Source organism: Dendrobates tinctorius, unplaced genomic scaffold (genome assembly GCF_039654945.1).
Source record: "Dendrobates tinctorius isolate UK_male_01 unplaced genomic scaffold, ASM3965494v1 ptg000022l, whole genome shotgun sequence".
Taxonomy (NCBI): domain Eukaryota; kingdom Metazoa; phylum Chordata; class Amphibia; order Anura; family Dendrobatidae; genus Dendrobates; species Dendrobates tinctorius.
The window spans coordinates 51,014,226-51,038,757 of record NW_027361690.1 but is presented as its reverse complement, the minus strand read 5'-3'; the positions used below and the strand labels follow the sequence as shown (position 1 = coordinate 51,038,757).

The 24,532-nt window shown below is 38.7% G+C and overlaps 1 protein-coding gene across 1 annotated transcript in view; it reads left to right on the top strand.

The window, feature by feature from the left end:
* Positions 1 to 24,532, top strand: part of ACAN (aggrecan) — an 89,857-nt gene that overhangs the window by 42,120 nt on the left and 23,205 nt on the right. Inside the window, exons 13-15 of the mRNA XM_073568711.1 lie at positions 6,176 to 6,289; positions 10,418 to 10,576; positions 18,299 to 18,381. Of these exons, the coding sequence (XP_073424812.1) occupies positions 6,176 to 6,289; positions 10,418 to 10,576; positions 18,299 to 18,381 (356 nt within the window). The remainder of the gene's footprint in view (positions 1 to 6,175; positions 6,290 to 10,417; positions 10,577 to 18,298; positions 18,382 to 24,532) is intronic.

Below are 24,532 nucleotides of genomic sequence, written 5' to 3'. Positions count from 1 at the left end.
ATTGTGACCCTGCACATAATTGACAAGACTGGGAATAAACATTGCCCATCTCTACTAGTGGTGTACAGCAGATTACCAAAGGCTCCATTGTATTGTGGGTCTGCAGCTATAAAATTGACTATATGCAAAATGACCCCGTTTCCTGTAACATCCTCCTGTCAGACTCAAAAGGGTATAAACAGAAGATATATTTATTTTTCTTTTCTATCTTTTCTTTTTTATTTAGAGAAAAATGAAAAAACAATTTAATAGGTGTTTTTAACACACATACATTTTTTACTTATGGAAAAAAAACAATTATGTCACCAGAAATACAGACGACTATACAAATAAATAAATAATTAAAATATTGTATCTAACAACTAATAAAATAAGAATGTTGTCTATTGTAAGTAATATGTGCATTGTACACCTACTCAGCTCACTTGTAACTAATGCTCTTGTCTACTGACAACAAAATCCATCACACCCCTATCTTAAATAAGGAAACCAAAAATATGGCATGTCACCATTTTGCTGACTCTTTTATCCATATATTACAATGGGGGTATAGGTTTACCTATTTTTCTCATAAATTCTCCAAAAGACATAGTGCAATTAATTCACCAGTGCATCCTAATGGGTAGTGAACCAATGAAACGCAAAGCAGGTGTATATTGACCTACAACCAGGATCCTAAGCTTCACTTTCCACACAATATATTTATGTGATTCATCAACTAGAGATGAACGGATAAAGCAAAATGGTAATTCGCCTGTTCGTGCATTTTTTCCCAGGAAATTTGAGTCTACTTCTCACTGTCACCTTCCCAGCCCTCATCGTATCTTCTGATCGCTGCTGTGAGTGCTGAAATACCAACTCATGCCATGCCAGCATTTCTGGCTCTGATGAGGCCCAAGAGAGTTCTGCACAAGCGCGCAAAAGGTCATTGCATCACAATGTCACGGTGTGTGCCGCGACTTTGCACATGTATGCATAAAATCATCTCAGACCTCATCAGGGAATTTCAGTACTAAAGTAGGCGATCAGAAAATGAGACTCGTGTTGAACGAATGATGGTGAGGTGTGGAGGGACCAATGAGGTAAGTTGAGTATACAATGTTTTTGCTTGTGTTTTAGCCTTTTGATGGCCACTTATGGCAGAAGCAAGTTACAAAAAAATCTGCATTTTGACAAATGCAGATTTTTGTACAATTTGAGATGAATTCAATACCACTTGAATATATTCTCTCATCTCTATTATCAACGATATAATAAGATGACTATGTATTATAAAGTTCAATAAGGTGGAAAAATAGATTTGCTTTTAAATTGTTCATCTGCAAGTGGATGAATAGCTACAGCTACAAGATCTGTAAGATAAGGGATCGGCTACATTTAAAGAATTATTCTGAGCTTCTCACTACATGCTGTAAACAGACAGACACACACAGGAGAATCTAAGATTTTACCAGCTGTGCTTCCCTTTCTGCTATTTGTCTCCTTCTCTTCCCACTGCTGCTCTGTAATACACAGGAATCCATCTTGCACACCTTTTTAAAAAAACATTCAGAAAGAAGTAAAATACAGCAATAAAATAGCATCAAACATTCCTCCTGTATGTCTATTCTGCACATACCAGCATCTCGCAGCTCAAAAGTGGAAGTCTCACACAGCTGTTAAAATAGGGAGATAGGAGAGAGCCGCACTTTAGCTGACTTCCAAATCCTTTTTCTAAAGGACCAGACGTATTATCACTAATTTAGAGGTGATTTTTCTTTTTATGTTTGAGAAAGATTTAATATTTTTCTCTCCTTTTCCATCATCAAGGGGAGTTATAAGGTCTTTTTAAAGAAAGTTCAAAAACAATAGCTAAAGATGAAAAAATTATTTTTAAAGTATATTCCTGTATTAAAAACATGTACAGTATTATTTTTTTTCTAAACATAGCAGTGGGATGAGTTGTGTCTGGTATTGCAGCTCAGATGAAGGTGATTGAACTGTTCTGCAATTTCACACACAACCTTTGGAGATGTACAACTGTTTTTTTTACAGTAAGCAGACATGACTGTTATCCTTGAAAAACCTTATAGTTTAGTTTTAGGTAATATCTTAAAAAGAGAAAAAGTAGACAACATCCTGTAGAATAATTTCTTAGCAATCATTTAAAATATTGCCTGATTAAAGTGCTTGTCAATCACGGGGCACCTGAACAATTATGGCATTTATTTATTCCACATAAATGTTTTAATACACAACCATTGAGCCATTAAATGTTAAGTGTGCATTATCCATTTTCTGACTGTTTTTCAAAGTGTGGATGTAAATGTCATTAGATGTTCTAAAGTCATTAGAAAGCTCTAAAAATGTCAAGTGTTATGTTATATATCATAGGTAGAAAAATACTGAGCTACGATACCAGCTCTAAACATTTTAATTAATGTTCTAAGATTCTGTTATTGTAGTTTTCGAATGCTTTACTTGATGAAGATATATTGCACTCAGCAATACACAGGACATATGATACGGAAGTCAACAAGTAGATATTTTGAGATTACCTGTTTTAGTCCACACAGTCCAATCTCTCAACCTCAATAGTATTATTTATTTGCCTTTCCTTGATATACAGGAATCTTAAATATTCTTCTTGACTGCTTCCTATTCTTTATGGCAATTATCATACTTGCAGAGTTGTAGCATGAATCAGTTAGCCCTGTAAATAAGGATAGTCCCTATCAGATTTCACTGGAAAAAATAAAATGTGTTCATATTGATTCAATGGTGTAGACCAAGCGAGAATGAACTACTAGTCAGATTTTGGACCAATTCAAGATGTGATTCTTCAATTTTAACTATGAAGCTACAGGTGCAGTCCAAAGTCCAATAATAACCCCAAATTGTACCCACTGATTTTGGCAAACATGGCTGTCCTTCCTATGGGTATGGGACACTTCACAATACATGGCGTGAGGAAAAAGAAGGATTGGGCATGTTGAAGTTTAATGCACGATATTTTTGTTCTCAGAGAAGATAAGCAACCGCCAAAGGTGTCTGGCAGTGGGGTACACCCCTGTCCCCATAGAAGACACAAGCATGTTAGGATGAACTGAGCATGCATCATCTGCGTGAAGTGATAGCTATTGGATAAATGAGCATCTGGACAGTATCCAGGCAAAATAATATTTTCATATCTTGCCCTCTCTTATATGATATTATGTACTTTTGTGGCCTGTTGATAACTAGTTTATTGAATGTGATTATATATGATGATCATCTACCAAAATATATGTAGCCTCAAGTGTCCAACAAGTAATGGTTAATTTATAGAGTTAAGCAAATTTATTCAAAGTGGTACTGAATCCTACTCAAATTTTACAAAAATTTGTATTCTCCAGAATACAGAATTTTTGCAAGTCGCTCACTGTCAGTTCAGTAAAGTAGCGGCCATTTTGCTGAACCACAGAACTTTGGAAATAGGTTAAAGAAAAAATTTAATACCCACCTCACCACTCACTTGTCTCCTCACCTGCAGCCTGCTATCTGGTCCTCCACGGGTCTTATTTTTGTCTTTCTTGTCTCATGCATTTCTTTTGATCTGCTTCCCTTTGGGCCACAGCTTCCAGCGCGATAAGACCCTGAGATTCCCATACACCAAGCTGTTGCAGGGCACATTATGACGTCAGTACGTCCGACCTCTGAAGCACTAACTAGGCTTTGTGCAATGCAGTGACCTAGTGGTCCAGTAGCCATGGTCCAGAGATAAGCAGCTTGAAGAAGATGGGTGCAATGGGGAAAGGCGAATAAAAGAGGCATAGCAAAACAAATGGGGGTGGCAAGGCAAGAGCGCGGTGAGGTGTTATTTTTTTTTACTTTCTACAATTTTTATGTCCTAGGGGCTTTAGAGACACCAGACCATAATATAGAACATTAATTTTGCATTGAATAACTTCAATGCAAAAAGAATTTCCTTGACAAATTTGCATAATTTTTGCAAAATTAATCTTTGCAGATTTGATCATCTCTAGTCATTTATCATCAGGAAAATATTAACACATAGGCATACAAATTTTGACTTTCCTGTGACAAAAAGGCTCAATCAGTCTGGTTGCTACTTTTTAATGGCAACTATGCTACAATAGCGTTCTCTGAAATAAAAATCCAATGACCCTATAAAATATGAGTTAATATTTAAGCTGTTTCTTGCTATTTGACACTGTGATTTGTTGTTCTCCTTGTTTTGTTTTTCCCCAGGAATAATGTGGGAGAGCTCACAAGTGACCCGCTAGATTTCGAGAAGCTTAAAAAGTCCTAATCTCCTGCCTATTAAAACCCCCACCGTTCCCCGCTGTATGCCTTGCTTTAGCTAAATGCCTAATTTTCCCTTTTACAGCGTGCTTTAAACTTAATTGTTGCTAATTAAATAATAAAAAAGGAGAATAAGTTACTTGGTCAGCTGGTGTGCATTCAGCGCTGGTTCAAATTGCTGCTGCTTGCTGACAAACACGGAGCATGCTGGGCCCTGGAAACTTAACTCTTTTTGCTATAAAACCAGAGAAGGTCATAGGAATATTACAAGAAGTCATGTTCTGATTTCTGCTTCATACAAAGGTTATACCAATGCAACCACGTATAAAAAGGCTCATTGCCACCTATGCAATAGGCACTCCATTCCTCGACGTGATAGTGTAATAACTCGAAGTACGTTAAAAGGGTCTGTTAATCAGCAACCATTGAAAAAGTGTTGATTTTTTAATGTAAACACATTCCTGTCTAATTTAAGAGGAGTATGTGCTATAAAAAGAAGGTTTTATGCTAATGCCGACACAAGTGAACGCGGTTCAGTCTGTATGTGTGCAATCTAGATTACTTTCTAGTTAGTGATAAATGACCCTAAAGAAACCTCTTGCAAAAAAAAAAACATCAAACACTACAACTTCTTTGTTTTGCTCATTATGGGAATGCACTTAGAGGAAGTTAGACACCCAGATAATTATAATTATATAGACATTTAATGCAAGATTTTTCTAATTCAATCCTTGACATTTAGCAAGCCTGATTCTTCTATGCGCAACTGTGTAATGCATTAGGCAGAGTTCAGCCACTATAGAATTCCCGCAAAGCATTAAAAGAATAACAATGATTTAATTTATACCATACAAAGATGAAAAAGTATACATTGGCTGTGTACTATGCGTTTTTGTATCAGATACGCTTAGTGACCACTGCCATTTATTCATTTCACTGTCTTTGACTATGATCATACTTGCATTGTGGCTTGCTTCCATAACAGAAGTCATGATGGATCTCTTACACAATACATACCCCCACTGAATAAGAGTTGGTTGCTTTCAGCTCCTTTAAAAAAGTAGACTTTTATTGATATACATTAAAAATAGATTCCATTTTGCATGATGGAAAAGGCAACGTGTTTCGAATGCCAACCGGCTTTCTTTGAGCTCAGACAAAGAAAGCCGATGTGTGTTCGAAATACATTGCATTCTCCCGCATGCGATAAGGAACCTATTTTTAATGTATATTAATAAAGGACTACTTTTTAAAGGAACTGGAACCAACCCATTGTTATTCTTTGGATTGGACACTTTTGATCATCACAGAGTTCCATACACCTATACGCCTTGAGCCATAATGATGAGCTGGTTTTCTAAACTTTTTATTACACTTGTATTCCTGCACACAGGATACCACCAGTGCCTCACCTATTGGTGCATGCAGGACTATTCCCTTTCAAGTAAGGTGATAAATGTGGCACAGTTTTTGAATGAACAGAGATCTACACAGGGCCATTAAAGGGGTGTTCTTCTAAATATTAACACAAAGTGAGTGAGGTCTGAACTCAGAGTTCTTCACTGATCCTAAGATTGAAGGAGCACTGCTGTAGTCCTGCATCACCTTCAAAGTTTGTTCTCTGCTGAAAGTCTCCTAAATTATATGCAGAAAACTGTGTGGGGCCAGCTACAGATTGAAGCACTTATGGATGGCCGGGAATACTGCTGAACGTGAAAAACATAAAAGGGACGCCTTGCTATTACTAGTCCATAGCTTTGAGTGCAGGCATGCAATTTTGACCACCAGAACCAGCAGCTGAAAGGCAAAGTCCAAGCAACCTCAAAAGTCCTCCTTTTTTATCAGTGTGGTAGACTAGGAGTCTTAATGGCAAAACCTTGATTTCTTACAGACATTGATGAGTGCCTACCAAGTCTTTGTGTGAATGGAGCTACCTGCGTTGATGGCATCGACTCATTCAAATGCTTATGCCTTCCCAGCTACGGAGGGGACCTATGTCAGATCGGTACGATCAATGTGGCTTGAGCTAATTGTACTAACAACTGCATCCCACAGAACGTCCTACCTTCAAAAGCAAATGGTTGTGCTTGTTTCTTAGTGGGCTCTTTGCTAATACAGTCCTATATGTGGGAGAAAAGTAAATAACCTATTTTTGTTTCCTTTAGTTTCTCTTCTCTTCCTCCACTTTTAATGTGATTTATTTCAGATTACAGGAATTGACCTTGAAAAGGATCTCATCAAGACAGTCCTTGATTTTTACTCTTCTTCTCCTCTTAAAAGGTTAAATCATCTGCAGGTTCCTTTGTAAAGATGAAGCACTACATGTAAAAACTTCCTTCTCCCAAAACCTTTCTTTTTGGTGTAGATGACAAATTTTTAAAGTAATAAAATGTCCACACCAAGGCTCCCTCAAGTTTTGATTGGTCACGTTGGAAACCTCTCATTTATTTCCTTCAAAATAAATAGTTTTAATGGAAATTCCAAAGTTTTTTTTGTAGTTAGTAAATAGTCGAAAAAAATACATTAAGTAATTAAAATAAGCTAAAGTCATATAGACTAAATTATTCAGTTTTATGCAATTTTCCATGTTTTAGCAAATTATGCTACTGTAACAAGAATGTTAAAGATTATTTCTTTTTTAATATTACAAAAAATGTGAAACATTTAGTCAAGTAAAATAATTCATGATTCAGCTGATATTGTGAAGACTATAATATGTAAGACAATACAGTTCCCTAAATACCATAAAATGTAAAAAATGACAGCCTGCACTTACCTCTGTAGTATAAATGTAAAAGTCTAATTAAATAAAGTATTTCTTTTAGTTCTAAAGCCAGTTTTTCACTTATCTGATTTAATTAAATTCCATGTGTTTTTGGCATCAAAGTTTACACTACATCTATATTTAATGCCAAGCATTGTCCAAATAGAAGATAGACTGGTGTTTTTCAAACTATCCCCAAGAAATACCAAAAAATGTTTTGTCTTTAGAATTTGTCATTTGGAAAACATGCACTGTTCATTTAGTAAAATACAATAAATCAGTGTAGCTAGAGACATGTTTGAAGATTTTGACATTTTGCAGAGACCCCCACCAATCACTACTGTTCTGTTCTGCTCTGTTGCAACACCTAGTAACATAGTAACATAGTTAGCAAGACCAAAAAAAGACATATTTCCATCCAGTTCAGCCTACATTCCGTCAGAATAAATCCCCAGATCTACGTTCTTCACTGTACTACTGCACTGTACTTTTCAGTCCATATTCAGTCTTTGAGTAAAGCTTTGTATAGCTGAGGTCTTCTTCTCCTCCCTTGTTTAATGAGAGTTGGGCATCTGGACCCCCAGCAATCAAATCTTCTTCCACATGACAACCTTTAAAAAATGTGGCTACTCATCAAGAAAATTCTAAGCATTTGATCTTTCAGGCTCCCTGTGGACTTGACTGTGGACAATGGTCTAGATCAGACCTGGGTAAAGTGCGTCCCGCATGCTACACATGGTCCTCATGCTTTTCCAGTCTGGGCCGCAGACAGAGACAGTGGAAGGCTAAAAAACAGCAGCCAATGAGCAGCAACATGCAGCCTCCCTCTTCCAGTCTAAACAATAGGCAGATGAGCAACTCCTACATACTTAACAAAACAGTGGTAGCTGGTTATAATTTCAGTGAAAATTGATAAAGATAAATTTGAATAAATATACTACTAAGTACCTTAGGGAAACCCTCAACAATTGATATAGGAGAGGAAGCAGTGGCATTCAGCTGAGTTTTGCTCATTTTCAACACTGAAGATGGGTTTCATATACTTCCTAGTGAGCTCATCTTCAGTCTTTGCTCCCCCTTGTTTTATGGATTGGTGAGTAACTGGGACCCCAGCAATCAAATCTTCTTACATGTCAAAAGTTATATCTTTTTCATGCAGCTCTTAAAGAAATTCATCAATACATGACCTGTGATGCTCTCTGTAGACTTTATGGGTGACAATCGTACACACGTGGTAAAAATTGTTGGTACCCCTCGTTTAATGACACAAAAACCCACAATGGTGACAGAAATAACTTGAATCTGACAAAAGTAATAATAAATAAAAAATCTCTATGAACATGAGCAAATGAAAGTCAGACATTGCTTTTCACCCATGCTTCCACAGAATTTAAAAAAAAATAAAACTCATGAAATAGGCCTAGACAGGAATGATGGTACCCTTAACTTAATATTTTGTTGCAAAACCTTTTGAGGCAATCACTGCAATCAAATGATTCCTGTAACTGTCAATGGGACTTCTGCACCTCTCGACAGGTATTTTGGCCCACTCCTCAAGAGCAAACTGCTCCAGTTGTCTCATCTTTGAAGGTTGCCTTTTCCAGACGGCATGTTTCAGCTTTTCCAAATCTGCTCAATAGGATTTATGTCGGGGCTCATAGAAGGCCACTTCAGAATTGTCCAATGTTTTACTCTTAGCCATTCTTGGGTGCATTTAATTGTGTGTTTTGGGTCATTATCCTGTTGCAAGACCCATGACCTGTGACTGAGACGAAGCTTTCTGACACTGGGCAGCACATTACTCTCTAGAATCCCTTCATTATCTTGAGATTTCGTTGTATCCTGCACAGATTCTATACACCGTGTGACAGATACAGCAAAGCAGCCCCAGAACATAACAGAGCCTCCTCCATGTTTCACAGTAGTGACAGTGATATACTTCATTTTTCCATCTGTGAGCATAGAGCTGACGTGCCTTGCCAAAAAGTTCCATTTTTGTCTCATCTGTCCATAAGACATTCTCCCAGAAGCTTTATGGCTTGTCAAAACGTATTTTGGCAAATTCCAGTCTGGCTTTTTATGATTGTTTTTCAATAATGGTGTCCTCCTTGGTTGTCTCACATGAAGTCCATTTTGGCACATACAACGACGGATGGTGTGATTTGACACTGATGTTCCTTGAGCTCGAAGCTCACCTTTGAACTTTGCTATTGTGAGGCGTCTGGATACACCCATAAAATGTGTTTATCAGACTTAACATATTCTGAAACACATAATATATTCTACATGACAGGAAAGATGTAAAATATAAGAATTTAGCAAGGTTTATTAAAAATAAAAATAATATTAAGCTAGCAGCTATATAACGAGGGCATTGCTAATATCAAACAGTTAATTGTTCATAAACTGACGTCTAATACATGAATACGCTCTTTATTTTCTATATTAATAGATAAAAAAACTCTATTTTGCTGTTTTCTATTTACGGTATACGATGGAAACAAACTGAAAATATATTTTATGCAACATAAAGGTCAATATTAATTTCAAATAATGGAAAATCTATTCATGTTCTCGTCCACTTTAGACAATTGGTATTGTTAGATGGAGGAATACACAAGATGCTAGACTATTTAATGACTATCTTTTCACTCAAATAGCAGATGCTTCAAGCTCCATATTGAATGACTGTTACAGAAAATTTATTTTTCCTACCTGAATTATACCAGGCTTTTAATAAAATTGGATTATTTCATTTACTTTTCATGTGTTATTGTTATATCTAGTAGCATGAAAATATTGTCCTGAGTCCAAACACTAGCTATAGACATCTAGACCACCATTTGAAGGTCTCCAGTGCGCCTCTACTACATTCTGTCGGCCATCCTATAAAGAACAGTTCTTTATGTTTCTTTATTTTTTTAATTTAGTGATCATGACATAAAATAAAATCTAGAATAACTGTCCCATTTTTCTAGAAGTGGAACAATATATATACATTTTTCTCTTGAGGATGTGGTTAGAGGAAGATTAATGCCAGTCCTACTGATTTTCTAAATATTCGTAAGAATCTTATACTCAAATGACCTCTCGAAAGGTACCTGCAGGTGAAATCTCCTTCCTTTTTACCTGTGTAAGTCATGAATTTCTGTATGCCTGAGGTGACTGATTCTTTCTTCTTGTTACTCCAGAATCTTAGGTAAAAGAAGTTCAATAACACTCTCTGTTCCCTCTGATGTCAGTGTCCTTTTTTATATTCTATAGGTTTTGATCTCTCCTTGGGAATCGTGTAAGACGATTTGAGGTAGACAAGTAACTTCAACCTATTGATGTTTTCTCCTCACTTCAGTCTTTTCTTGTATCTCTTAGATCTTGATGTGTGTGAAGAAGGATGGACCAAATTCCAAGGATACTGCTATAAACACTTCTCAGAGAGAGAAACTTGGGTTGATGGAGAAAACCTATGTCGCAGTCATCAGTCACATCTATCTAGCATCTTGTCCCCCGAAGAACAAGAATTTGTGAATGGTGAGTAGTATTTTCTTGTTCAGTTGTGTTTTGTTGGTTGTCTGGAAGCGTGGATTTGGCTCTATACATCTTCTGGTGTTAGTGAATATAGATTATATTTTCTCTGACTGAGCCAATTACAAATGTATCTTCCATGTTCTAGCCAAACTGAAAAGTAAACTAGGTAAAACAGTAAATATCAGTCTGATATGTCTGTTCTAGAGCCTAATGGGAAACTGCAATACTGTAATTCAGGATTCTTTTATCTACATACAGAATAATAACACCAAATATTAATAAAAAATAGTTTGCAATTAAAACCTGATTTAAATCATATATACCATATATACTCACGTATAAGCCAAGATTTTCAGCCCATTTTTTTGGGCTGAAAGTCCTCCTCCTGGCTTATACGCAAGTCATATACCAGGGGGTCAGCAGGGAGGGGGGGAGGGGGCATCAGGTCATACTTACCCCCTCCTGTCATGGTCTCTGCAGCCCCCCTGCTTCTCCCGGTCTCAGGCTCCTTCCTTCAGTGGTCACATGGTACCGCTCATTAAAGTCATGAATATGTGCATATTTATGACTTTAATGAGTGGTAGCACATTACCACTGAAGGATGGAGCCTGAGACTGGGAGAAGCAGGGCTGCAGAGACAGCACCAGGATGGGGGTAAGTATAAGCTATATTCACCTGTCCCAGGTCTATTGCTGCGTGCTGCTCTGTCCTCTCCGCGTACTCTGTCTGTGATGTTCAGGTCAGAGGCCGCAGTGACGTAGTTAGTGCGTGCCGTGCCCTCTGCCTGAACGTCACTGACAGGACATGGAGGAGACAACAGAGCGAAGCGCAGCGATGGAGCGGGGATCGGTAAATATCGCCAGTGCCAGGATCCTGAGCCAGCGGTGACATCAGAACCTGTCATTGCCTGCTCAGGACACCGGCACCGGGCCCCCAGCAACGAGAGGTGAGTAAGTAATTTTTTTTATTTGCAGCGGCACCAGCAGCAATATATAGGGGCATAATTATGGAGCAGCAATATATGGGGGAATAACTATGGAGCAGCAATATATGGAGGCATAACTATGGAGCAGCATATGGGGGCATAAACTATGGAGCAGCATATTGGGTCATGATTATGGAGCAGCATATGGGGGCATAATTATGGAGCAGCATATGGGGCATAATTATGGAGCAGCATATGGGGGCGTAATCTATGGAGCAGCATATGTGGGCATAATTGTGGAGCAGCATATGGGGGTGTAATCTATGGAGTAGCATATGGGGGCATAAACTATGGAGCATTTTATGGGGGGCATAATCTATGGAGCATCTTATGGGGCAGCATATGGGCCAGAATCTATGGAGCATTTTATGGGGGCATAATCTATGGAGCATTTTATGGGAGCATAAACTATGAAATAGTTTATGGGGCCATAACCTTTATGAGGCAGCATATGGCGCTTTGTTAACCTTTGTGCAGCATTATATGGGGTGTATTTTGTATGGAGCATCTTATGGGGCCATCTTGGACTGTATGGAGCATTATATGGGGCTCCTGATTCAATATGGATATTCAAAAACATTTAACCTACTGATGTCTCAATTAATTTTACTTTTATTGGTATCTATTTTTATTTTCGAAATTTACCGGTAGCTGCTGCATTTTCCACTCTACGCTTATACGCGAGTCAATACGTTTTCCCAGTTTTTTTGTGACAAATTTAGGGGGGGTTGGCTTATACACGGGTCGACTTGTATATACTGTCATACTCAGACTCTCTTAAATTTTCTAATATTGTTTTTTGTGTATTTCTGAGACAGCAAACTATTTATGACATAATTACTACTATTAGAGAGGATGACTACTTTTGGAAAAAAAAAAATTACTTAAATTGCTACCACCCTTTATTTATAGCCACTAAAGTTAATCTCATTTTCCACTTTCTGTGTGAGAAAATTGCAGCATCTACTATGACTCCACATGTTTTCTGTTATATAATAGGGATATGTGATCTAATTGAAAGGTCTTTAAAATTCCAGAAAAACAAATGAAAAGCACATACTGAAAAAAGAATATGAAGGAATAAATCTGAATTTCCATCTTTAAGCACATTTCATTTTCTTTTTTAATACAAAGTGGTTCATTATTCTATGAGCATTCATTTCTGCACATATATTTATAGCAGTTTGCACTCAGTATTTCAGTTAAAATCCCATTCATAAATGTACATGTCTATAGCTAAGACTCAAAAAAGCTAAAAAGCTTTCTACATGCTGCCTTCAAAGAATGCAGTAAGTAAATGGTCATGTAAAGGGGACCTGTCAGCAGGTTTTTGCTATGCAATCTGAAAACAGCATTTTGTAGTGGCTGAGAGCCTGATTCTAGTGATGTGTCACTAGTCTGTGTGTAGCTGTTTCAATAACATCAATGTTTTTTCAGCAGATTATTACTTCAGGACTAGTTGTCACGTGCCTCCTAGTCAACTGCTCTGTGTAACCCCTAGCCCACTATTAATTGGCAGATACAGTATACACAGAAATCTGTCAGTGATCTGGGTGGGGTTATACAGAGCTCCTCATTCAGAGAACTGATAGATCTGCAGCAGAGAAATCAAGAATTTTATCGCAACTGCTGCACCCAGTAAACTAAGTGATACATCGCTGTAATCAGGAAGTCTGCCTCTAAATCATGCTGCTTTCAAAAGAGGTTGCCAAAACTTGGTGACAGATTCCCTTTAATAACAGCCATAATTAAAGCTATACACAGAAATTTATAGGTCTGATGTCTGAAATGTGGAAGAGTATGTAAGTGTCATGAAGTCTTTTAATTATCTTCAATAAATGTGACAAACCTTGATTAATCACAGCATTTTCCCTTTTCTTCTATTTTCCGGTTAGCTTATGATATATATATATATATATATATATATATATACTGTGTATATATATATATATATATACATATATATATACACACTGCTCAAAAAAATAAAGGGCACACTAAGATACTGCATTGTAGATATTACTGAATGAAATATCGCAGCTCCAAATCTATTTTCATTACATAGTGGCATGCGTTGAGAACAAGAAAACATAAGAATGATCAATGTAAATCAAAATTAATATCCCATGGAGGTCTGGATTTGGAAGGATATTCAAAATCAAAGTGGAAAATCAAATTACCGGCTGATCCAACTTCAGTGTCAATGCCTCAAGACAAGGAAATGATGCTCAGTAGTGTGTGTGGCCTCCATGTGCCTGTTTGACCTCCCTACAACACCTGGGAATGCTCCTGATGAGTCGGCGGATGTTGTCATGAGGGATCTCCTCCCAGACCTGGACTAAAGCATCCGCCAACTCCTGGACAGTCTGTGGTGCAATGTGACGTTGGTGGATGGAGCGAGACATGATGTCCCAGATGTGTTCAATTGGATTCAGGTCTGGGGAACAGGCAGGCCAGTCCATAGCTTCAATGCCTTCATCTTGCAGGAACTGCTGACACACTCCAGCCACGAGGTCTGGCATTGTCCTGCATTAGAAGGAACCCAGGGCCAACTGCACCAGCATATGGTCTCACAAGGGGTCTAAGATTTCATCTTGGTACCTAATGGCAGTCAGGCTACATCTGTCGACCACATGGAGGGCTGTGTGTGGTCCTCCAAAGAAATGCCACCCCACACCATTACTGACCCACTGCCAAACCGGTCATGCTGAAGGATGTTGCAGGCAGCAGATCACTCTCCACGGTGTCTCCAGACTCTGTCACGTCTGTCACATGTGCTCGGTGTGAACCTGCTTTCATCTGTGTAGAGCACAGGGTGCCAGTGGCGAATTTGCCAATCCTGGTGTTCTGTGGCAAATGCCAAGCGTCCTGCATGGTGTTGGACTGTGAGCACAACCCCCATCTGTGGACAATGGGCACTCAGACCATCCTCATGGAGTTGGTTTCTATCCGTTTGTGCAGACACATGCACATTTGTGGCCTGCTGGAGGTTATTTTGCAGGGCTCTGGCAGTGCTCCTCCTGTTCCTCCTTGCATAAAGGCTGAGGTAGTGGTCCTGCTGCTGGGTTGTTGCCCTTCTGCGGTCCCCTCCATGTCTCCTGGTGTACTGGCCTGTCTCCTGATAGCGCCTCCACCCTTTGGAACACTACGCTGACAGACACCACAAACCTTCTTGCCACAGCTCGCATTGATGTGCCATCCTGGATGAGCTGCACTACCTGAGCCACTTGTGTGAGTTGTAGAGTCCGTCTCATGCTACCAAAAGTGTGAAAGCACAAACATCATTCAAAAGTGACCAAAACATCAGCCAGAAAGCATTGGTACTGAGATGTTGTCTGTGGTCCCCACCTGCAGAACCCCTCCTTTATTGAGTGTGCCTTGATAATTGCCAATAATTTCCATCTGTTGTCTATTCCACTTGCACAACAGCATGTAAAATTGATTGTCAATCAGTGTTGCTTCCTAAGTGGACAAATTTGATTTCACAGAAGTTTGATTTACTTGGAGTTAAACTCTGTTGTTTAAGTGTTCCCTTTATTTTTTGAGCAGTGTATACATATATATATATATATATATATATATATATATACAGTGGGGCAAAAAAGTATTTAGTCAGTCAGCAATAGTGCAAGTTCCACCACTTAAAAAGATGAGAGGCGTCTGTAATTTACATCATAGGTAGACCTCAACTATGGGAGACAAACTGAGAAAAAAAAATCCAGAAAATCACATTGTCTGTTTTTTTTTCATTTTATTTGCATATTATGGTGGAAAATAAGTATTTGGTCAGAAACAAGCAATCAAGATTTCTGGCTCTCACAGACCTGTAACTTCTTCTTTAAGAGTCTCCTCTTTCCTTCACTCATTACCTGTAGTAATGGCACCTGTTTAAACTTGTTATCAGTATAAAAAGACACCTGTGCACACCCTCAAACAGTCTGACTCCAAACTCCACTATGGTGAAGACCAAAGAGCTGTCAAAGGACACCAGAAACAAAATTGTAGCCCTGCACCAGGCTGGGAAGACTGAATCTGCAATAGCCAACCAGCTTGGAGTGAAGAAATCAACTGTGGGAGCAATAATTAGAAAATGGAAGACATACAAGACCACTGATAATCTCCCTCGATCTGGTGCTCCACGCAAAATCCCACCCCGTGGGGTCAGAATGATCACAAGAACGTGAGCAAAAATCCCAGAACCACGCGGGGGGACCTAGTGAATGAACTGCAGAGAGCTGGGACCAATGTAACAAGGCCTACCATAAGTAACACACTACGCCACCATGGACTCAGATCCTGCAGTGCCAGACGTGTCCCACTGCTTAAGCCTGTACATGTCCGGGCCCGTCTGAAGTTTGCTAGAGAGCATTTGGATGATCCAGAGGAGTTTTGGGAGAATGTCCTATGGTCTGATGAAACCAAACTGGAACTGTTTGGTAGAAACACAACTTGTCGTGTTTGGAGGAAAAAGAATACTGAGTTGCATCCATCAAACACCATACCTACTGTAAAGCATGGTGGTGGAAACATCATGCTTTGGGGCTGTTTCTCTGCAAAGGGGCCAGGACGACTGATCCGGGTACATGAAAGAATGAATGGGGCCATGTATCGTGAGATTTTGAGTGCAAACCTCCTTCCATCAGCAAGGGCATTGAAGATGAAACGTGGCTGGGTCTTTCAACATGACAATGTTCCAAAGCACACCACCAGAGCAACGAAGGAGTGGCTTCGTAAGAAGCATTTCAAGGTCCTGGAGTGGCCTAGCCAGTCTCCAGATCTCAACCCTATAGAAAACCTTTGGAGGGAGTTGAAATTCCGTGTTGCCAAGCGAAAAGCCAAAAACATCACTGCTCTAGAGGAGATCTGCATGGAGGAATGGGCCAACATACCAACAATAGTGTGTGGCAACCTTGTGAAGACTTACAGAAAACGTTTGACCTCTGTCATTGCCAACAAAGGATATATCACAAAGTATTGAGATGAAATTTTGTTTCTGACCAAATACTTATTTTCCACCATAATATGCAAATAAAATGAAAAAAAAAACAGACAATGTGATTTTCTGGATTTTTTTTTCTCAGTTTGTCTCCCATAGTTTAGGTCTACCTATGATGTAAATTACAGACGCCTCTCATCTTTTTAAGTGGTGGAACTTGCACTATTGCTGACTGACTAAATACTTTTTTGCCCCACTGTATATATATATATATATATATATAAAAATATATATTTATATGTACTGTATATATATATATATACACAGTATATGAACACATATGTAAATGTTTAAAGTACCCCCTTCTACCTATTCAAAAAATATATATATTTGGTATCATTGTCGCAGCAACAGTCTTATCTATGCAATAATCTCATCTACAAAATTCCAAAATTATTTAAACGATAGTAAAAAGAAGAAAAAAGAAAAGGCCAGATTTAACCATTTTAGGTGGCTGCACTCCCCCCAAAAAATGCAATATAAAGTTACGAAAATGTCATATGTACTCCAAAATGGTATGAATAAAAACTACAGTTCGCCACACCAAAAACAAGCCTCATACCATGTAGTTCCATTGACAAAAAAATCGTAAAGCTAATGGTTTGGGTAAATGGTCACACAAACAACCTTGTTTTTTTTTTGTTTTTGTTTTTACAAAATTCTGATATTTTTAACCACTAAAATATAAAAAAAAGTGTATCAGCCTAATCATACTGACCTACAAAATCTAATTGTCTAGTCATTTTTACTGCATAATGAACGACGGAAAAACCAAACCCAAATAAACAAACGTGAAATTGCATTTTTTTTCACCATTTCAGCCCATTAGGATTTTTTTCCTAATTTTTATTACGTTATGTGGTAAAATGAATGGTGACATTCAAAATTTGTTCTTGATTTATGCCTGTTGCTTCCCTGGGAATTCTGTTCTTAAATAAAATAAGGGCAAAAATTGGCTTTATTTCATCTGGTGACAGGTTTTCTTTATATAACAATTGTGCATCTTTTCATCTAACTTTTTTTTTTTTACTGATCTTCCATTATATCTAAATAAATGGACCACTGGGTGTTTCAATGCATCTGACTATGTAGAGACCCAACACTGATAGCGTGAATAGGACCACCCAGAGAGGTAAAAAGAAATCAAACAGACCCATAGCAAAACCTGAAATGGACCCATACTTTAATATGACCACCTTCAGCAGCATTTGCAGAGTTCTGAATATATGTTACCAGAGCTGGAATTTTAATGGAAACACAAGTGTCTACTAAGATTCGGTTATCGTATATCCATTGCCTCCATGGATCAGAATTGATGACAAAACTGATGCAAAAATTCATCATTTGCCATCAGGCTTTTCTTTGTTATTCACACTTTGGTACTGGTCTGAGGTCAAATCAAAATGTTACATGAAACATTGAGATTGGGCCATCAGACCGACACATGTCTAAAGCAAAAATGAAGGCACTTGACAGGTGGGAACAATCCTTTTGTCCAATGAGATCAGTTCCTCCACAAGTTTCCATCAGTATTTTTGTTTAATGCCAAATGGAAATGAAGATGCCGTTCTCTATATACCGTATGTGGTCCCAGCCTAAAACAGACATAAAGTATGAGAAGTGGAAACAGGAATTCTATGTGAAAAATTTGCAAAAACTGCCATTTCTGCAATATGTGTACACCCGAATGAAGCATCTGTTCAACCTAAACAGTATATTTATTAATCCTATCTATGTATAACAGGCAATGCACAGGACTATCAATGGATCGGACTCAATGATAAAACTCTGGAGAATGATTTCCGTTGGTCTGATGGCAGTCCTATGGTAAGTGTGCTTAACTGTCTGATTACCCATAAAGCTTTACTTCTGTCCATCAGCTGTGTCTGGTATTGCAGCTAAAAATTTAAGCACCTTTGATTAAGAATAAATTCTACTATTAAAAGCAAACCTCTTTACCTAATCTTACTCAGATCTTTAAAACTATTTCAGATAAGATGTGTGATTTCTATGATATCGTTAAAAGGGGTTGTGCTACGGTTTTAATGTGGCAGACACATTTTGATGCAAACAAAAATATTGCTACTTTAATTCGTTTATAAGCTTTAAGGGGTTGTCTTGATACCTAAAATGTAATTTCTTGATACCTATTTTTACACCCTAAGCACTTTTGCAATTAGCTTTATTATAAAATACCGCACAGTTCTCCTGATCCAGCAAATCCCTAAATATGGTTATTTAATGTCACTTCCTTTGTTGTTTTGTTGGAGAGGAGTCTCAAATGAAACACCATGAGGAGGTTGGAGCTGCAATCATTTCCCCGCAGCTTCAATCAAACTGTTAAAATTATAGTTCATACCAGCAGACCTGATGCCCTACTGCAGATATCTTTATCGAAAAGTAGGGGGGTCTCTTATGCATACTCTGCTGCCAAAAGTCACATGGTGCCAATGGCCAAAGTAAGAACTGGAGGTACTGCTCAAGCTTTGTTGATAACTGCACATTGTCAACTCATTAAACAAAGCACTACAGCAAAACATAACGGGGGCCAGTATGTCACGCTGTGACGGTCTTCGGTAAGGAAGGGGAGCCTCAAACTGTCCCTGGAACTGGGACCCTAATTATTCCTGTGCTGGGGGTAGTCGTCTTGAAGGTAGAGAGGCCTAAGTCTCTGACCTTACTATACTCCTGTTAAACCCTGATCTGTCTCCTCCCCCACCCCATCAGGCATGAGACAGAAATGTAATGTGAACAAGACACAAAGACAAAAAAGGGATAAGAGAAAACCTTTATTATACAAAAGTACTAACCAACAATAAGGAGGAGGATATGGACAGGGAGGAATTAACTAAATGGGAACATGGACCAGGAGATAAACACTCATGTACTACAGCAAACCACAGAATAATTGTACAACAACTCTACTCCAACCATTTAGCTTTAGCACACAGTACAGGCAGAAGAATCTTTCACTGGCAGTAACAAGAAGGTCTGACCAGTTTATAAAGGAAGAGGTAATGAGCAGATTAGAAGCACCTGAAATGGTGCTGCATGTTCTTGATCAGCATGGAAAGTGTCTTTAACCCCTTCAGCAGTGCACCAGAAGAAACAAAATCCATTTAATATGGGACACAAATCACACCATCTCTAAAGAAGACCTGCGATTCATTACACGACGTAACCATTTAATCCCAGGACTTTTTGTGGGACATGACACCCTCGTAACAGTGAGATGAGGTATACAGAGATTATCAAAAATATAAGTGATACTAGTTGGAAAGTTTAACGATTTTTGATAACTGGTAAAATAGGACTTGATTGTGATGTTAAGAATAAACCATTAAGAGTACCACTTCAACAACACATGGTTCAACTTGACTTAGTGTACATATTTATTTACTCTGGGTGTTTCTAGCATTGCTCCCTGCTTGTAGGAGGAAGGTAACTAAAGATGCTGAATCCATATCATTGGCATCCTATTGCAGTAACCTGCACAGGCTGGACTGCATTTAAGAATCTCTCAGACTGACTAGCTTTGTGGCTCTTCATGTATCTCAGAGTCACACCCCTGAGTGTTTCTTCAAAACCCTTATCGCTGTAACTTTATCTGTCCTCACTAATATATTGTGGCTCATTCACTTCCCAGGCCTCTTTTTCTTACAACCAAATAGCTTGTTGTACAGTGGCTTCCTAAGCCCAAACCTATGCCCAAACTCAGTTTTTCACTTTCTTTTATGCATTCTTTGCATAAAAATTACCAGAAGTAACACACAACCTTTTATGGAGGCGACTCTAACCCCACCTAATGCCACCAACACCAGATGAAGCGAGTCAATGCATGTAGTGCCAAAAGTTAACTGCAGGGCAATAGTAATGGCCCCCACTGATCGACACTCTCTCTCCTCTTCCTGAAAGATAAGGAACCTTGGCATCATTGAATATCACAGGAATGGCACCACAATTGAGACTGTTCATCCCCCCATTCTTACATCATTAATCCTGCAGTTTGCATATTACAGTATATAGTATACCACTGTATCAATGTTCTTTTTGACGTCTAAGACATTTATGGTTCTCATGACAGAATTTGATTGTGATTTCATGTATTACCTGTTAGGGTATGTGCGCACGTTGCAGATTTGCTTTTGTAAAATTCTGCGCAGATTCTGCCTCTCATGGTAGAAAATGCAGTTTCAAATCCGCACAGTTTTTATGTGTTTTTAAAGCGGATTTGATTTGGATATTCATGCGTTTTTTTCATGCGGATTTGTAGGCATTTTTGTAAGCTAAATAAAAGATATATTATTTAACAAAAAAAATTGTGATGTCATTTCCTTGTCCAACCTCTTTTTTTTCATTCTCCATTGAAGACCGTAATATAATTAAATACCATGTCCAAATATAATGTTTACACACACAAAACAAATATAAGTAATTATAGTGTATATATATATATATATATATATATATATATATAATACATACATACATACATACATAGACAGTTCTGGCAAAAATTAAGAGACCACTGCAAAATTTTCTGTTTGTCTGATTTTTCCCTTTACAGTATAGGTATATTTTTGAGTAAAATGTAAATTGCTCTTTTATTCTATAAACTACTGACAACATGTCTTCGAATTTCCAAGCACTAAATTTTGTATTTATTTTCAGAAAATAAGAAATGGTCAAAATACCAAAAACAAATGTAGTGCCTGCAGACCTCAAATAATGCTAAGAAAACAAGTTCATAATCATTTACAAACAACAATACTAATGTTTTAACTCAGGAAGAGTTCAGAAATCAATATTTTGTGGAATAACCATGATTTTTAATCACAGCTTTCATGTGTTTTGGCATGTCTTTCACACTGCTTTTGGGTGACCTTATGCCACTCATGGTACAAAAATTTAAGCAGTTCTTCTTTGTTTGATGGCTTGTGACTATCCATCTTTCATCCACATTTCACAGTGGGTGCAAGACACTGTGGCTTGTACGCCTCTCCAGGTCTCCATCTAACCATAAGAAGACCAGGTTCTCCTTTGCTTCTCATTGATCAAAGGCTTTTTTCTAGCTTTACATGACTTGAGTCCTGCCTCTAGGAGCCTGTTATGAACTGTTCTTGCTGTACACTTCACCCCAGCTGCCATTTGCTATTCCTTTTGTAAGTCACTTGATCTCATCCTGCGATTGCTGATTGACATTCGAATAAGATGACGGTCATCCCAGTCAGTGGAGAGTCATTTTTTTATAGGTTTAAATTGAGATCATTGCGCAGCAGTGGATATTATTGTGGTAAGATTGTGTTAGGGCTGGCGGAACGCACCAAATTATAAAATAATAGTAGGTGCGTTCGCAGCCAGGGGTCCACCGTGCAGAGGTGGTACATTGCTGCAAAGTAATGGCGGATGAATTAAGCAGTGTGAAACCAGTCACACGTGGGTTACGTCACCCAATGTGAACAGGGCGAACTCTGTTACTGCACAGAGCCGCACCACCGCTGAAAGTAGATGCCGAAGCCTGTTAACTCACAGAGCTCGGCCAAAAGAGCGCACAGTGTACGGCCACAGAACTCTACCCCAAGGACATGGGGTTAGAGTCCTTCTAGGCCCACTGAAGGCGCGGCGTCGCTGCAGCGAGCGCCACTGTAGACGCTGGCTATGGAGCACATGCACTGAGGCGTGCCAAGTCCCTGGTGAGGCCAGATGCCTGACTCAACCTCAGACCTACCTACGCCTAAGCCTGGGCGCTAGCAGGCTAGGCTGCACAACACATGCGTACCAAGGGTAGGGGTTTCTTAATGAGTCATTCACCAGAGACATTCATACGTGCATACATCACTCACTCCACATAGACTGTAAATAAAGTCTATCCTAGCGCATGGGCGAGCGGCCATGCAAACCTTTTATAGCCACGGGCGTCCGGGACCTTCCTGGCTTCTCGGATGGGCCAATCCGAACACGAGCAGGACCTGAGCACGTGACCCTCGATCTCCAATGGGAGATCACTCCATGTGCATGCTCAGTGGCCCGACATGAGGACTTAGTCCCTGAAGAATCTCGCTGCTGAGCAGCATGCATTGTCATAACTGTGCCAGATGTGGCAGCAGCAAGCAAACCCATGGAGTTGGCCTGGGCAGAGTGCCGGGACCGACAAATCTGCTGAGCAGGCTCCACTGCAGCTGAAGAAGAATGGGAGACCGCTGGGTGCAAGGCTCTGGATTCCTGCTGTGCAGTGGCAGGAGCCTGACACCTAACAGATTGTATGTTCCCTTACTTGGAGATTGCGCATTGTTTTAGTTTCAAACACTTCACCTTGGTGTATGTTTTTCCCTTATAACGAGAACTATTATTACTGTGCAGTAGTGGATAACATTGCGTTTTATACACCTGATTCTAATACCCCCTGAGCCCTGTTACTCTACTGTATCTGTGGTGTCTGTTTTCCTTGACTTTAGCATCCCTGAGTGTTATGAGCAGTGAATGCCTTGTACTTTCCTGTCTATTCCAGTATTTGGTGGTATGATTTTATTGTTGTTCTAATAAAAATTGTATTTTTTATACATATTATGATTGCCTTTTGATCATCTTTTTTTTGTGTGGTTCTATGTGGTAACTGATGATAGGCTTTAGTAATCCAACCATATACATGGTTATTTAATCATGTGGTTTTGTCAGACTTGTTGGTGTTTTTCCCTCTGCCAGTCTGTAGCTTTGTTGTCCCCATTGTCTGCTGCTTAACCTTGCTGTAATGGACTGCCGTCCTAGAAATTTTAAGGATGGAGGCAACATGACGCTCACTGCCCTCTGCTAGTAAAGCCAGAATTGAGCCCTTCCTTTCCTCACTCCTTTGGCATGGTTAAAAGTTATTTTTTCATCCCTATTACTTTTGGGATATTACTAGCACTTGTTTTGCCATCCAACTTGTCCTATTGCAAGAGGATTGTGAACACCACAACAGGGTTTTTTATACTTTCCTTCATTAAATAAGATTTGGTTCAGGTGATCACCTAATCAGAAGCACAGAAAGTAGAATGAGGTCTATTCTGTTTGGAATTCAACTGACACTGGAATGGAATGGCTGTCAGACATGTAGAGAAGCTGATTTTTATAAAACTATGCAGTGGTCTCTTAATTTTTGCCAGAGCTGTATATATATATATATATATATATATATATATATATATATATACAGTATATATATACATATATATGTCTGTGTGTGTGTGTGTGTGCGTGTAATTCCAAGCCCAAGGTTTAGTAATGAACAGGTGTCAGCAAGATACCCTTATTAATAAAATGGTAAATAAAGAGTTAAATAAAACACACACACAAGCAAGAAATCTGCATAAAATGCAATATCTGTTTATTTTAAAAAAAAAAAATTTAAAACATTGCATGGGCTACCGCGTAATTTTCATAACCAGCAGATGGAAAGCCGATAGCTGAGGGCTGATGTTAATATTCTGGGAAGGAGCCAATAGCCATAAAGGTTCCCAGGCTATTAATATCAGCTCACAGATGTTGCTTAGCCTTTACTGGCTAGTTTAAGGGGAACCCCATAAAAAATTTACATGGGTCCCCCTATAAAATCAAACCAGCAAAGGCTAGGCAGACAACTGCGGGCTGATATTAATAGCTGGGGAAGGGGCCATGTATATTGGCACCCCCAGGCTAAAAACATCAGCTCTCAGGCACCCAAGAAATGGCCCATCTTATAGATAGTGGAGTTAATATTTGTGGGGTTGATGTCACCTTTGTACTGACTGGTGATATTAAGCCCACGGATTAATAATGGAGAAGCATCAATAAAACACCTATCCATTACTAATCCTATAGTTATATGGTAAATAAAGACAAAGCCAGAATAAAGTCCTTTAATTGTAATAATCACACAGACTCCTTTAATGAATCATAATTTACTATACTTACTGCATCACCTAATCCCCGACTTCCTCAATTTCCTGCAACAAAAATAAAA